A 17,524-nucleotide genomic window follows, 5' to 3' on the forward strand; every position below is an offset into this window, starting at 1 on the left:
ACCCCAAGATAATTCTAAAAAAGAGTGAGAACATTTGCTTGCCAATGGGAGAACATAATACTCGACAGGCATGTGCTTCACTCTACAAACCAAAGATCTGATAAATGGATACAATCATACACGGCAACTTTGAAAATCTTAGCAAAGAAATGTGCATTTACTGATAAGTTAGCCAGGGATCACACAGTCTGTGGGGTCCACAGTAACCTGGTCCACAAGCAGCTGCTGCAAGAGAAAGATTTAACACTGCGAACAGCAATTAGCATCTGCATGCTAAATGAATAGTGTGACAAAAGTAGCAAGGAGTTTAGGTGGGATACAGAGGTTTGTACACTACCAGGCACACCCTGCCCCAACTGTGGTGAACATCACCCTCAGAACAGAACCGCATATTTGGTGTTTGGTAAACGCTGCAATAATAGTGGAAAGTGGAATCACTTTGCAAAATTCTGCAGATCAACATCACAGCAGCTTTCTTTTGAGAAGAACCATATTGCAGCCGGTCAGTCCTCCAAGGTCAAGAGCATCAGCAAAGTGAATGAGCTGGAGTTCAGCCAGAGCAACCAAACCAATGAGCTGCCAACAACACTCCACTGTGAGAGTGTCAACACCATCAACACCCTGAACATGGTTTGCAACAATGCAAAACTGAAGGTAAAAATAAACACACTGGAGCAAAGTGTAATGTGTTGCCCAACAGATTGTGCTCTGTGAAGAATACTGGTAGCCATGAAGCAGAAGGTAGTCAATGAGCAGCATCAGGGGGCGGGATTTTATGGCTTCGCTCAAGCGATACTGGAAATTCCCGCCCGAGGTCGATGGACATTTCCACTATCCACCCCTCGCCCGCTCCCATTCTATGGCAGGCGGGGAGGTAGAATTCTGGTGAGGGTGTCAAAGCCCCCATAGACAAGGTCACAGAATGGGTTTCAGCAAGGGTAGCTGCAGTAAAGAAAGATGATACAGTCAGGATATGCAATGATCCAATTCACTTAAACAAGGCACTGCTCAGATCTCATCACCCTATGAAGACAGTGGAATGGGTGATAGCAGACATGCCCAACGCCAAGATTTTCAGCATCCTCCATGCGAAATGTGGGTTCTGGCAAATCCCATTAAGTGAGGAATCTTTGAAACTCATTGCATTTATATCTCCAGTATGCAGATATCGTTTTCTGCATATTCCCTATGGGATCGTCACTGGCAGCGAGATTTTTCCATGGTGCATGGAGCAATTCTTTGCGAAATCATTGTCAGTGACACCCTGGTCTGGGGTTGCACTCTGCAAGAACATGATGCACATCTTCGTCTTGTCTTCAAAGAATCAGGACCATACAGCTGAAATTTAACACTGAAATGCAGATTCAGGGTCAACTAGGTTTCCTATGTGGCTCACTGACTCACAGCTGATGGCATGAAGCCAGATCCATACAAAACAATGGCTATATGACAGGTGGCCATCCACGTGAGCAAGCACACTTTACAGCGCTTCCCTTGTATGACAAGTTATCTTTCTAAGTTCATCCCATATTACAATGAGATCACTGGAGCTCTTCATCAGCTCTTCCACCAGCATGTTGAATGTTGTTGGCAGGAGCACCACACAGCGGTCTTCAACAGATTCAAGCAGGCACTTGGAGCCCCTCCACTACTACAATACTTTGACGTTTGAGCTCTAGTACGTCCATCAGCAGATACCTCCCAGCCTGAGCTTAGTGCAGTCTATATCCAGAATGGCAGATCAATACCCTTTGCATCAAGTGCCCTCACTGACGTTGAGACTTGTTATGCTCAGATCATATGACCAGCAGTTCATTAACTCTACTTCACTTTAGTGGCACTACAATTTCAACCAGGGGCACCCTGGGTTGGAAGCAACTAGATACAGGGCCAAAGAGTCACTATACTGGCCTTCCATGTCCCCCACATGGGGAGGGAAGTCTCCAGAATGGAATGCACTCAAGCAAAAGAACCAGGTCTTTTATGGTATTCATGGCAGCTGACATCTTTGAATGGAATGGTAAACAACATTTGACCTTAGACGACTCATATTCTGAATGGTTTGAACTTGACTACCTGCCAAACATGCCAAGTGACACAATCATCACCAAGCTCAAGAGATACTTTGCTGCACATGGCATCCCTCAGAGACTGATGATGGACAACTCTGCAATTCATCTCCACCGAAATTAGAAACTTTGGACATATGTGGGACTTTGAGCAGATCATGAGCAGCCCCCGATTCCCACAGTTCAATGGCCTGGCAGAATGGCACTACGCTCAGCCAAGTATGTTCTAGAGAAATGCGCCCGAGATTGCTATGCTGCACTCCTCAGCCTGTGAAACATGCCACAACAGGGTCTGCCCATATCAGCACAGTGACTATTCTCCAGGTGCACAAGGACAATTCCTACTGCCAAGACTTTTTCCAGCCCAAACTTTAAACCTCATGGAATGCTGATTAAGAGAGAGAATGCATTATGATCGCAATGCTCATAGACGCAGCTCTTAACACCTGGTCAAATAGTCAGGATGTGGAGATGCTGGCATTGGAATGGGGTAAACACAGTAAGAAGTTTAACAACACCAGGTTAAAGTCCAACAGGTTTATTTGGTAGCAAAAGCCACACAAGCTTTCGGAGCTCCAAGCCCCTTCTTCAGGTGAGTGGGAATTCTGTTCACAAACAAGGCATATAAAGACACAAACTCAATTTACATGAATAATGGTTGGAATGCGAATACTTACAACTAATCAAGTCTTTAAGAAACAAAACAACGTGAGTGGAGAGAGCATCAAGACAGGCTAAAAAGATGTGTATTGTCTCCAGACAAGACAGCCAGTGAAACTCTGCAGGTTCAGGCAACTGTGGGGGTTACAAATAGTGTGACATGAACCCAATATCCCGGTTGAGGCCGTCCTCGTGTGTGCGGAACTTGGCTATCAGTTTCTGCTCAGCGACTCTGCATCATCGTGTGTCGCGAAGGCCGCCTTGGAGAACGCTTACCCGAATATCAGAGGCCGAATGCCTGTGACCGCTGAAGTGCTCCCCAACAGGAAGAGAACAGTCTTGCCTGGTGATTGTCGAGCAGTGTTCATTCATCCGTTGTCGCAGCGTCTGCATAGTTTCCCCAATGTACCATGCCTCGGGACATCCTTTCCTGCAGCGTATCAGGTAGACAACGTTGGCCGAGTTGCAAGAGTATGTACCGTGTACCTGGTGGATGGTGTTCTCACGTGAGATGATGGCATCTGTGTCGATGATCCGGCACGTCTTGCAGAGGTTGCTGTGGCAGGGTTGTGTGGTGTCGTGGTCACTGTTCTCCTGAAGGCTGGGTAGTTTGCTGCGGACAATGGTCTGTTTGAGGTTGTGCGGTTGTTTGAAGGCAAGAAGTGGGGGTGTGGGGATGGCCTTGGCGAGATGTTCGTCTTCATCAATGACATGTTGAAGGCTCCGGAGTAGATGCCGTAGCTTCTCCGCTCCAGGGAAGTACTGGACGACGAAGGGTACTCTGTCCACTGTGTCCCGTGTTTGTCTTCTGAGGAGGTCGACCTCCGACCTCCTCAGAAGACAAACACGGGACACAGTGGACAGAGTACCTGTGGTGAACCATCGTTGGTTCCCACTAGGTAGTACTGAGCCAGGGTCTGGCCAGTACTACGAGTATGTATATATGTTGCTGTTGGGGTTAGGGATGGGTTGTTCTACTTGTTGCTGTTGGGGTTAGGGTTGGGCTGTTACACCTGTATTATAGTTATTATGGTACATCCCAGTCGGGCTCCGCCTCCTGGGAGAGGTATAAAGGTCACTGCTCTGTCTGGGACCCCTCAGTCTGGGACCCCTCAGTCTGGGTGTACTATATATGGTAGCTTCGTTGTAATAGTAAATAAAAGCCTTTATTTCCTTGAGCATCTCAAGCCTCATGTGTGATAACGCGCTTCAATTTTATTTACTATTAATTAAACTCTCGTCGTTAGAAAAAAAAAGGAAAACGATACAGAGAGTATGGAGCAAAGGTTAAAATCCGAACATCTTACACTGGATCCACGTGCGGCGGGCGCCTCTAACACCTTCGACCACTGGTTGAAATGTTTTGAGGACTACCTTGCAGCCTCCGCAGCGGTTACCACAGACGACGACAGACTCCGGGTCCTCCACGCGAGGGTAAACGACGCCGTATATCTCGCGATCCGTGCGGCCACCGACTACAAAGGGGCCCTCAAGCTTCTTAAGAAGCGCTACATTAAACCGCCAAACGAGATGCATGCTCGATACCTCTGAGCCACTCGACGACGGCAGGCCGGCGAAACGATGGAACAGTACGCGTGCGAGCTCCTACAGCTAGCCAGGGGCTGTAACTGCAAAGCAGTGTTGGCAGACCAGAATATGAATGACCTCGCTCGAGATGCGTTTGTGGCGGGAATCGGATCATCTTATATCCGACTCAGACTGTTGGAGCAAGGTAATCTTGATCTCGCTAAGTCGATAGAACTAGCGGATACGTTGGAGATGGCCTCCAAAAGCCTAGCATTGTATCCCGAAGACCACGCGGAGACAGCGTGGCAGGAGCAGTCGCTGATCCCTCCTCGTCCCTCGGGTCCGAAAAGCTGCGTGATGGCGTGCCCACACTCGGGCCTGACAACGGCAGCAGCTCCAGGCGGCCCGCGGTGTTACTTCTGTGGGGGAGTGAAGCACACTCGGCAGCGATGTCCCGCTAAAGCAGTGTTGTGCTCCGCCTGCGGTAAGAAGGGGCACTATTCAAAGGTATGCCGATCCAAACTTACTTCCAGGAACAGCAGTGCGGCCTGCGACTCCCCGGAGATCGGTTCTTCGTCATCGGCGTCGTCGAGGGTTTCGTCCACGTGCGAGGCCAGGACGCCGCCATTACAGACGACGGAGTCGCTAGAGACGCGTGACCACCAGGGGTTGCTGATTTTGGCGCCATCACCCACGTGCGACCTATGGGAGCAGCCATGTTGGTCGGCACTGACCGCGAACGACCAGCAGGGGTCATCTTCATCGATCTCAGCTGCCTGCAGTGGCGCTCACGAACCAACGGTGGCATCGATCATCCTGGACCAGGCCAAGCCTCACAGACTCGACAAGTCTATGATGGACATTCAGGTAAACAAACACTTGATAAATTGTCTGTTTGACAGCGGGAGTACTGAGAGTTTTATTCACCCAGACGCTGTGAAGCGGTGTGGCCTCCAGATCCAACCCGTCAAACAGACGATTTCGATGGCATCAAGGTCCTGGTCTGTCACCGTGCTAGGGAGTTGCGTGGTAAATTTAACGGTGCAGGGCACGGTTTACGAGCGCTTCAAGCTCCTGGTGTTACCACACCTTTGCGCGCCAATACCCTTCTGACTAAATTTCATGGTCCACTTGAAGAGTGTAACCCTACAGTACGGTGGGCCACTCCCTCCGCTTTCAGTGGGAGAACAGCAGCCTCCAAATTGCCTAACGCGCCCCGCCTGTAGCCTCTCGACGCTAAAGATTACCACACCCTCCCTGTTCCAGAATCTTGTGCCAGGCTGCAAGCCCATCGCGACTAAGAGTAGGCGTTACAGCGCTGAGGATCGGATCTTCATTCGATCTGAAGTTCAGCGGCTCCTCAAGGAAGGGATCATACAATCTAGCGCTAGTCCATGGAGAGCGCAGGTCGTGGTGGTCAAGAGTGGGAACAAACCCCGGATGGTCATTGACTATAGTCAGACCATTAATAGATACACGCAGCTGGATGCGTATCCCCTCCCGCGCATATCTGACATGGTCAACCAGATTGCGCAGTACCGGGTGTTCTCCACCATAGACCTCAAGTCTGCCTACCACCAACTCCCCATTCGCCCAGAGGACCGACAATACACGGCTTTTGAGGCGGATGGTCGCTTGTATCACTTTCTCAGGGTTCCTTTTGGTGTCACCAATGGGGTCTCGGTCTTCCAGCGTGCTATGGACCGAATGGTGGACCATAACGGACTGCGGGCTACCTTCCCGTACCTGGATAACGTCACCATCTGCGGCCATGACCAGCAGGACCACGACACAAATCTCCTTAAGTTCCTACGCACTGCATCTCGCCTGAATCTGACCTACAACAGGGAGAAGTGTGTATTTCGTACGCGCCGTTTAGCCATCCTCGGATACGTGGTGGAAAACGGGGTCATTGGCCCTGATCCAGACCGTATGCGTCCCCTCCTTGAACTTCCCCTGCCCACTAGCGCAAAAGCACTGAGAAGATGCTTAGGCTTCTTCTCTTACTATGCACAGTGGGTTCCCAATTACGCGGACAAAGCCCGTCCGCTCATCAAGTCCACCTCTTTTCCCCTAACACCAGAGGCTCGATTGGCCTTTGATAAACTAAAAGCCGACATCGTGAAAGCCACGATGCATGCTGTTGATGAGTCCATCCCCTTTCAGGTGGAGAGCGATGCATCTGATTTCGCCCTGGCCGCCACACCTAACCAGGCAGGCAGGCCCGTCGCCTTTTTTTCCCGCACCCTCCAAGGCCCCGAAATTCGACATTCAGCGGTGGAAAAGGAGGCCCAGGCCATTGTGGAGGCCGTCAGGCATTGGCGCCATTACTTGGCAGGAAAACGGTTCACCCTGATCACGGACCAGCGGTCCGTGGCGTTCATGTTTAATAACACGCTGCGGGGCAAGATCAAGAACGACAAGATCTTGAGGTGGAGAATCAAACTCTCCACCTATAATTACGACATCATGTATCGTCCAGGGAAACTCAACGAGCCCTCGGATGCCCTGTCGCGTGGAACATGCGCCAGTATACAGGAGAACCGTTTGCAGGCTCTCCATAATGACCTATGCCATCCTGGGGTCACTCGGCTCTACCACTTCGTAAAAGCCCGCAATCTGCCCTACTCGGTGGAGGATGTCAGGTCCATAACGAGAAGCTGTCGGGTATGCGTGGAATGCAAACCGCACTTTTACCGACCTGACCGGGCACAACTAGTCAAGGCCACTCGTCCCTTCGAAAGACTGAGTGTCGACTTTAAGGGCCCCCTTCCCTCGACAGATCGGAATGTGTACTTCCTCAACATCATTGATGAGTACTCGAGATTCCCTTTTGTTATTCCCTGCTCTGATACGTCCGCTGCCACGGTTATCAAGGCATTCCGTGATCTTTTTACTCTGTTCGGGTACCCCTGCTACATTCACAGCGATAGGGGCTCGTCGTTCATGAGCGATGACTTGAGGCAATACCTGCTCTCATACGGGATTGCCTCTAGTAGAACCACGAGCTACAACCCTAGGGGTAACGGACAGGTGGAACGTGAGAATGCTACAGTCTGGAAGGCTGTCTTACTGGCGTTGAAGTCAAAAAGCCTTCCAGTCTCCTGTTGGCAAGAGGTGCTCCCTGATGTGCTCCATTCCATACACTCACTCCTGTGTACGGCAACCAACGCTACTCCCCATGAGAGGCTGTTTTCATTCCCTCGGAAGTCTTCCTCTGGGACCTCATTACCGTCTTGGTTGACGTAGTCAGGACCTGTCTTCCTGCGGCGACATGTAAGGGCCCGCAAGTCCGACCCATTGGTCGAACAGGTCCATCTCCTCCACGCCAACCCTCAGTATGCCTATGTGGCATACCCTGACGGGCGAGAGGACACGGTCTCGATTCGAGACCTGGCGCCAGCAGGGGACGTAGAAACCCCTGTCGCTCCCATACCTCCTGTTAGAGACCCCCCAACTATTGTTTCCCCTCCTGACACGGCGCGGGCAGCATCGGGACCATTACTTAACCCTTTTACTCCCGTGTATAGCTTGCCTGAGTCCAGGAGATGGTCACCACTTCAGGGCGTGTCGGAACTGAACGGATTATCATCACCTCGGGGTCAGCCGGCCCGTGAGACTGTGGAGGAACCGTTGGACATCGCCTTGGGGAGAACGCCACCGCGAGTGCCTACTCCGGTGTCATCACCGGTGTTGAGGAGGTCACAACAACGGTGCGGTCCCCCTGACCGTCTGAACTTATAGACTGATGACAAATTATTCTGTTTTTTTTGTACCCCGCCAGCCTTTGTCTTCAAAGGAGGGGTGAATGTGGTGAACCATCGTTGGTTCCCACTAGGTAGTACTGAGCCAGGGTCTGGCCAGTACTACGAGTATGTATATATGTTGCTGTTGGGGTTAGGGATGGGTTGTTCTACTTGTTGCTGTTGGGGTTAGGGTTGGGCTGTTACACCTGTATTATAGTTACTATGGTACATCCCAGTCAGGCTCCGCCTCCTGGGAGAGGTATAAAGGTCACTGCTCTGTCTGGGACCCCTCAGTCTGGGATCGTGTACTATACATGGTAGCTTCGTTGTAATAGTAAATAAAAGCCTTTATTTCCTAGAGCATCTCAAGCCTCGTGTGTGATAATGCGCTTCAGTACCCTTCGTCGTCCAGTACTTCCCTGGAGCGGAGAAGCTATGGCATCTCCTCTGGAGCCTTCAACATGTCATTGATGAAGACGAACATCTCGCCAAGGCCATCCCCACACCCCCACTTCTTGCCTTCAAACAACCGCACAACCTCAAACAGACCATTGTCCGCAGCAAACTACCCAGCCTTCAGGAGAACAGTGACCACGACACCACACAACCCTGCCACAGCAACCTCTGCAAGACGTGCTGGACCATCGACACAGATGCCATCATCTCACGTGAGAACACCATCCACCAGGTACACGGTACATACTCTTGCAACTCGGCCAACGTTGTCTACCTGATACGCTGCAGGAAAGGATGTCCCGAGGCATGGTACATTGGGGAAACCATGCAGACGCTGCGACAACGGATGAATGAACACTGCTCGACAATCACCAGGCAAGACTGTTCTCTTCCTGTTGGGGAGCACTTCAGCGGTCACGGGCATTCGGCCTCTGATATTCGGGTAAGCGTTCTCCAAGGCGGCCTTCGCGACACACGATGATGCAGAGTCGCTGAGCAGAAACTGATAGCCAAGTTCCGCACACACGAGGATGGCCTCAACCGGGATATTGGGTTCATGTCACACTATTTGTAACCCCCACAGTTGCCTGAACCTGCAGAGTTTCACTGGCTGTCTTGTCTGGAGACAATACACATCTTTTTAGCCTGTCTTGATGCTCTCTCCACTCACGTTGTTTTGTTTCTTAAAGACTTGATTAGTTGTAAGTATTCGCATTCCAACCATTATTCATGTAAATTGAGTTTGTGTCTTTATATGCCTTGTTTGTGAACAGAATTCCCACTCACCTGAAGAAGGGGCTTGGAGCTCCGAAAGCTTGTGTGGCTTTTGCTACCAAATAAACCTGTTGGACTTTAACCTGGTGTTGTTAAACTTCTTACTGCAAATAGTCAGGACCAGACCATTTGCGGTGATGACAACGTGATGGAGGTACACAGCCATGCCCTACAGCTGAACAGTTACGTGGTTGCCTCGGACCATACTCACCATGTATGGAATCAGAATCACCTACTACATGAATTGGGACCAGCACCTGCAGAAGCCACAGACTCCAGCCAACCAGACTGTAACACAGGCTCCTATACCTGTGGAAACAAAAGCCCTCCAGAGGCCTACACAGAAAGTCCTGCACCCACCAGGTACACTGATGGAGCCCCATGTCATTCACATGGGGACACTAGACCAAGGGCATATAGCACAGATTACTGCCATAATCATGGGCTCAGGGCATGTGACCAAACCTAACACAAGGTTCCAGGACTATGTAACAAACTAGTCTTCAAATGGCCTTCATCTTTCTTCTTCGCACAACAAAACTGGGGTGTGGGGTTGAGAGCGACACAATGGACTATGCACCAGCTGCAACTACACAATCCATGTCTCACCTTATGTAAATAGTTATGTATTGTTCCCCTGTTTAATCTGTATGTTATTAAAAGGTTAGCACACAGTTACTGTTCACACACACTTACATCTCAACCCGGTTGTCCTTATTAAATGAGAAAGATGTAGATCGAGTGGTCATGTGATAATGTGATGACATGGTTACTTAAGAGGTTATATGGCGAAGCGCGGGAGTTCTCCATGGAGCGTGGGTAGAGTACAAGCATGGAGCGACTACTTGGTTGGTGAATAAACTATTGTTTGTTATAAGTCCTTTGTTGTCATTTTTTGGGAACCCAGCACTTGTACAGAGAGGGTTACAGAATGTGAGACAGAGGGAATAGTTTGGATTTCCCACTGGCATTGAGTGCCCTTCATAGAAATGTGAAATTTACAGTCGAGCATCATCCCATAAATTACCCCAAAAGTTACAAATAGAAATGGAGATGGATATAGAGGCAGAGAGTCTGTGTGTGGAGTGAAGGCCTTGTGAGAAAGTTGGCAACTCACAGTTTGTGTCTTTGCTGCATTCTGGGCTTTGGTCTTTGTCGTCCTTTTGAGTTCTTCCACTGGCTGAGTGACGTACATGTTCTTCATCGGGACACTTTCTCTTCCCTGTTACACATAATTCAGTCTTCACACCTGGAACAGTTGCAGGTCTATCTTTTTCTCTGTCTTCAGTAAATTCTGATGATGGGCCAGAGGAAATAATTGTGAGTGCATAGTAATAAACAGGATGAGGAAAAAGAACACACCCTCATTTAGTCAGACACTGACTCAAAAGCAAAATATATTATTCACTACCTGAATCCCTAAATTATGATTCTTCATCTAGCTCCTTAAATATTCCAAAACTATCAGCTTTAATCGCCTTCTGCTCGATTGTTAATTTGGAAATGCTTCCACTACTTTACAACCTTATCCAAGGGAAGTGCATGAACATACACACACAGCAACCATCTCCCCAGCCAGCTTTTTCCAAACATTATATCTTACCTGCCGAAAAACACTTTCTGAATGTCTAATTCTTCTCACCAATTGTCTTTCATGACCATGGTGAATAATCCCACAGGATATAAACTGCTGATACTCTTAAGGATTTTAACTAACTCATTAGGATCCTCCCCCAGTCTTTTTGAGTGTGTCTGATACTCAGTTCTAAAGTCTCCCAGTGTACAGTTTATAATACGATTGGGCATAAAGTAATTTGATGCAAAGTCAGTAATAAGAGAATGAAGAGGTTTGTCTGAAATGCCACTCTTGGTTTTCTTTAACACTCCCAGATCAGGTACAGCATGGGTCAAATATGGAGTAAAGTTTGCCTCTTCATCCAAGTAATTAATATAAATTGTTAATTGCAGAGGTCTATCACTGATCCCTGCAGCAGTCCTCTGGACATATGAGCATTCTCCATTTACCTCCACTCTTTGCTTCCTGTCCATTAACCCATCTTCAATCTGTGCTAATATATCATCCCCAATTCCGTGAGTCCATATTTTGTGTGTTAACCTTTTGTGTGGCACCTTACTGAATGCCTTTTGGAAATAAAAGCAAAATAGATCCACTGGTTCACCTTTATCCAGCCTGGTAGTTACATCCACAAAATACTCAGGCTTATTCACCTTTAGGTTATCTTCTATTCCTGATGTGTAACTTGTGTTGTCTTCAACTGTGAAGACAATCAAAATATTTATCCAATGTCTCTGCTATTTCCTCATTCCCCATATATTTCCCTGTGTCTGCTTCAAAGGAGGAACGTTTACTTTAGCTACTCTCTCCCTTTCAAGTATGTTTAAAAAGATTTTATAAGTTATTGTTATATTCCTAGTTAGTTTCCTCTCATTGTATTTTTCTTTTGTCATCAACAATTTGATGGCCTTTTGCTAGTTTCTAAAACATTCTGAATCCTCAGATTTAGTACTTTAATACATTATAAGCCTCCTCTTTTAATGCAATATCATCCTTAATCTCCTTAGTAAACTATGGATGGATATTTCTTGCTGTCATTTTATTTTTCAATTGAATATACTTTTATTGAACATTTTGAATTGTTTCTTTATTATTTTCCACTGTTTATTTACCATCATAACTTTTAATCTGTTCATCCAATTGACCTTAGCCAGCTCTCCATTCATAGCTATGTAATTGACTTTGTTTAAGTTTAAGATTCTTGTTGGTGACTGGAGTATGTTGTTTGCAAACTTCATGTGGAATTCAATTGTATTATGATCACTACTTCTCTGTGGATCTTTTGCTAAAACCTCAAGGGCGGCACGGTGGCACAGTGGTTAGCACTGCTGCCAGGGACCCAGGTTTGATTCCCGGCTTGGGTCACTGTCTGTGTGGGTTTCCTCCGGGTGCTCCAGTTTCCTTCCACAGTCCAAAAGACATGCTGGTTAGGTGCATTGGCTATGCTAAATTCTCCCTCAGTGTACCCGAACAGGCGCCGGACTGTGGCGACTAGGGGATTTTCACAGTAACTTCATTGCCTTGACACGAAACATCCCGAGGCCCTGATCATCGTGGCCAGGGACTTCAATCAGGCCAATCTCAAGAGTGTACTACCAAGTTACCACCAACATGTCTCTTGTTCCACCAGAGGCCCAAACATCCGAGATCACTGCTATACAAATATCAAACATGTTTACCGATCTATCGTCCACCCACACTTTGGCAAATCAGACCATAAAGCTCTGCTCCTCCTCCCGGCTTACAAGCAAAATATTAACGGGAGAATCCATCAAAGAAAGTCGTGCAATGTTGGTCTGAGGAATCGGATGATCTCCTACTGGACTGTTTGGAATCAGTGGACTGGTCAATATTTTAAAACTCTGAACGAGTACACCACAACAGTAACTGACTTCATTAGTAAGTGTGTAGAAGACTGTGTGCCAAAGAAGCAAATCCGTGTGTTCCCCAACCAGAAACCATGGATGAACAGGGATATCCACTGCTTGCTAAAGTCCAGGTCTGAAGCGTTCGAGTCAGGCGACCCTGACCTATACAAGAATGCCGGATACGATCTAAGGAGATCCATCAAAGATGCCAAAAGACAGTACCGGACCAAGCTAGCCACACCGACCCCCGTCGACTATGACAAGTTCTGCAAGACATAACAGGCTACAAGATGAAGGCACGTAGAATCGCCGGCTCCAACAAACCCCTCCCTGATGAGCTCAATGCATTCTATGCCTTTTTTGAGCAAGTGGTCAGCGAAAGCATGCCCTCCACCCTGAAAGCCCTGGATGAACCTGTATCTGGGGTCACCATTGCAGATGTCAGAGCAGCTTTCTCGAAGGTCAACCCACGGAAAGTGACTGGCCCGGATGGGATACCCAGACAAGCACTCAGATCCTGGGCTGATCAACTGGCGGGAGTATTCGCAGACATCTTCATCCTCTCTTTACAACAATCTGAGGTCCCTATCTGCTTTAAGAAGACAACCATCATCCCGGTACCTAAGAAAAACTAAGCAGCGTGCCTTAATGACTATTGGCCGGTGGCACTGACATCCATCATTATGACGTGCTTTGAAAGGCTAGTCATGACACAAATCAATTCCAGCCTCCCGGACTACCTGGATCCACTACAGTTTGCCTACCGCTGCAACAGGTCCTCAGCAGACGCCATCTCCCTGGCTCTGCACTCAACCCTCGAACACCTAGAGAACAAAGACACCTATGACAGACTCCTATTTATTGATGACAGCTCAGCCTTCAACACTATTATTCCCATGAAACTCGTCTCCAAACTCCGTGGCCTGGGCCTTGGCTCCTCTCTCTGCGACTGGATCCTGAACTTCCTAACTCACAGACCTCAATCAGTAAGAATAGGCAACAACATCTTCTCCACGGTCATCCCCAACACCGGTGCCCCACAAGGCTGTGTTCTCAGCCCCCTACTATACTCCTTATACACCTTTGACTGTGTGGTCAAATTCCCCTCCAATTCGATTTTCAAGTTTGCTGATGACACCACCGTAGTGGGTCGGATCTCAAACAATGACGAGACAGAGTACAGGAATGAGATAGAGAATCTGGTGAACTGGTACAGCGGCAATAATCTCTCCCGCAACGTCAACAAAAACGAAGGAGATTGTCATCGACTTCAGGAAATGTAAAGGAGAACATGCTCCTGTCTACATCAATGGGGATGAAGTAGAAGGGGTCGAGAGCTTCAAGTTTTTAGGTGTCCAGATCATAGAAATCATAGAAACTCTACAGTGCAGAAGGAGGCCATTCGGCCCATCGAGTCTGCACCGACCACAATCCCACCCAGACCCTACCCCCACATATTTACCCGCAAATCCCTCTCAGGACTCTAAGGGGCAATTTTTAACCTGGCCAATCAACCTAACCCGCACATCTTTCATACTGTGGGAGGAAACCGGAGCAACCGGAGCACCCGGAGGAAACCCACGCAGACACGATGAGAATGTGCAAACTCCACACAGACAGTGACCCGAGCCGGGAATCGAACGCGGGACCCTGGAGCTGTGAAGCAGCAGTGCTAACCACTGTGCTACCGTGCCGCAGATCACCAACAACCTGTCCTGGTTCCCCCCAAGCTGACACTATCGTTAAGAAAGCCCACCAACGTCTCTACTTTCTCAGAAGTCTAAGGAAATTTGGCATGTCAGCTACGATTGTCACCAACCTTTATAGATGCGCCATAGAAAGCATTCTTTCTGGTTGTATCACAGCTTGGTATGGCTCCTGCTCTGCCCAAGACCGCAAGAAACTACAAAAGGTCGGGAACGTAGCCCAATCCATCACACAAACCAGCCTCCCATCCATTGACTCTGTCTACACAGATTTGTCAAAGCAGCCAACATAATTAAGGACTCCACACACCCCGTTGGGAAAAAGATACAAAAGTCTGAGGTCATGGACCAACCGACTCAAGAACAGCTTCTTCCCTGCTGCCGTCAGTCTTTTGAATGGACCTTGCACTAAGTTGATCTTTCTCTGTATCCTAACTATGACTGTAACACTACATTCTGCAGTCTCTCGTTTCCTTCTCTATGAATGGTATGCTTTGTCTGTATAGCGCGCAAAAAACAATACTTTTCACTGTATGCTAATACATGTGACAATAATAAATTAAATCAAATTGCAGTGTTAATGTAAGCCTACTTGTGACACTAATAAATAACTTGCTTCATTGCATTATACTAGATCTAAAATAGTTTTACCTCTTGTTGGTCTCAGGAAACTGTGATGAAGCCATTCTGAAAACACATCTTCACAGACCACTTTAGCCAATTTGATTGGTGCACTATTCGATTACCTGTGTTGCACACTCCAATAATGCTCTGTCCCACACTGTGACTATTGTTGTGAGGGCTGTAAACTACTCCCACTGGTGTTTTCAGACCCTTGCTTTTCCTAACCTCCAGCCATACTGATTCCACTTCCTGAATTTCTGAGCAAAGGTTCATTCTCGCTAATGTCCTTATATTCTCTTTTATCATCAAGATCATCCCTCTCACTTTTCCATTCGCCTGTCTTTTTGAAATGTTGTGTATCCTGGGATATTTTTCTCCCCAAACTTGATCACCTTGTAACCATGTCTCTGCAATGGTGATTAGAACTAAACAAAAACAATTTATTTGTATTTATGCCATTAATTCATCTATCTTATTGCAGATGCTCAGTGCATTGTGATAAAGTTTGAGTTGAGGTTTGGGCAGGAACGTGGGGCTTTGACTGTAGATTTTCATGGAAGCTTTTTATAAATAAGTCGTTGTTTCCAGATTTATGTGGTGTCACTGCAATAGTTTAGAACTTTTGTATGAGGCAATAGAGTGCTTTCTGTTAATAAAAATGTTTGTGGTTGAGCTCAAAAGCCCGTGTAGGTTTGTCCTTTATAAAATTCTAAAGTCAAACACAAACATTAAAGGTAAATGAGAGTATGTGCACCTCTTCCAAAACTAATGTAGTCACAAGTTGATAGGGAATATGATACAAAGTATCAGCCAATACTTACCATAGGGATGGGTGGAAACTTCATAGAATCATAGAAACCCTACAGTGCAGAAGGAGGCCATTCGGCCCATCGAGTCCGCACCGACCACAATCCCACCCAGGCCCCACCCCCATATCCCTACATATCCACCCGCCAATCCCTCCAACCCACGCATCCCAGGACTCGAAGGGGCAATTTGTTTAGCATGGCCAATCAACCTAACCCCCACATCTTTGGACTTAGAGAAAGGATCAGTGACTTCCTGTCTGCTTTAAGGAGTAGATGCTTGCAAATCTACCTAGATACCTTCACTAACATACCTTCAATCAAGCTGGCTTGTAAGGCACACAGCTTTGGATACGCCTCCAAGTTATAGGCCTGAAACAAATTGCACCAAAAGTTGCGAATGGTTGAAGAATCACTCAGTTCCAGCCATTCCAGCAATGAATATATGGCCTTGCTGATCTGCTTTCGTAATGTTGAGATTTCCTACAAGAGAAAGACATACCTTTAATTTGTATGGGATACCCTGATGCACACGATTAATTATAATGACTGGATTGCAGCAATCCAGTTTACTTAATCCAACCAGGAACATCATGACTAGTTTGTCTCTGACTTGCAACCATTAGAGTGATGGCATACTTAATGAGAGTAGACAGTCGCATAGTGGTATTGTTGCTTGACTAGTAATCAGAGACCCAGAGTAATGCTCTGGGGATCACAGTTCAAATCTCACCATGGCAGATTGTGGAATTATTTTAAAATGTCAATAAAATATCTGTCTAATGATGACCATGAAACCATTATTGATTGTCGTAAAAACCCATCTGGTTCACTAATGTCCTTTAGGGAAGGAAACCTCCTGTCCTTACTTGGTCTGGCCTACATGTGACTCCAGGTCCACAGCAATGTGTTTGACTCTTAAATGCTGGGCAAGCCACTTGGAATGAAACCGGACAGACCACCCGGCATCGACCTAGGCACCTGAAACAGCAACGGCAAACCCAGCCCTGTCAGCCTTGCAAAGACCTCCTTACTCACATCTGGGGGCTTGTGACAAAATTGTGAGAGCTGTTTCACAGACTCATTAAGCAACAGCCTGACATAGTCATTCTCACAGAATCATACCTTACAGATAATGTCCCAGACACCACCAACACCATCCCTGGGTATATCCTGTGTCAGCAGCAGAGATGGTGACACAGTGGTATACAGTCAAGAGTGAATTGCCCTGGAGTCCTGAACATTGACTCCAGCCCTATAGAGTCTCATGGCGACAGGTCAAAAATGGGCAAGCAAATCTTCCACTGATTATCATGCACCACTCCCGCTCACCTGATGAATCAGCACAACTCCATGTTGAAGCTGTGAGGAAGCACTGAGAATGGCAAGGGTGGCAGGATGTACTCTGGGTGGGGGACTTCAATGTCCTTCACCAAGAGTGACTCAGTAGTATCACCACAGACCAAGTTCGCCAGGTCCTAAATGACATAGCTGCGAAACTGGGTCTGCGGCAGGTGGTGAGGGAACCCATTAAAGAGAAAAAACATTCTTGACCCCATCCTCACTAACCTGCCTGCCACAGGTACATCTATACATGACAGTATCAGTAGGGATGATCACTGCACAGTCCTTGTGGAGATGAAGTCCTGTCTTCACATCGAGGATACCCTCCATTGTGTTGTGTGGCACTACCACCATTCTAAATGGGATAG

The 17,524-nt window shown here is 47.5% G+C and overlaps 1 protein-coding gene across 11 annotated transcripts in view; it reads right to left on the reverse strand.

Annotated features, from left to right (window-relative positions):
- LOC144491385 (nuclear body protein SP140-like protein) overlaps nt 1–17,524 on the reverse strand; it is an 85,654-nt gene that overhangs the window by 47,167 nt on the left and 20,963 nt on the right. For 6 of the 11 annotated variants that reach the window (XM_078209139.1, XM_078209140.1, XM_078209136.1 and 3 more), the window contains 2 exons: nt 16,127–16,295; nt 10,350–10,526 (listed from right to left, as the gene is read on the reverse strand). In XM_078209139.1, coding sequence (XP_078065265.1) covers nt 10,350–10,526; nt 16,127–16,295 — 346 coding nt within the window. Of the gene's footprint in view, nt 1–10,349; nt 10,527–11,412; nt 11,509–16,126; nt 16,296–17,524 lie in introns of all 11 variants that reach the window. The other 5 variants (XM_078209135.1, XM_078209133.1, XM_078209132.1 and 2 more) reach the window with 1 other exon arrangement.

The sequence above is a fragment of the Mustelus asterias genome, chromosome 3, assembly GCF_964213995.1.
Source record: "Mustelus asterias chromosome 3, sMusAst1.hap1.1, whole genome shotgun sequence".
Classification (NCBI taxonomy): Eukaryota; Metazoa; Chordata; class Chondrichthyes; order Carcharhiniformes; family Triakidae; genus Mustelus; species Mustelus asterias.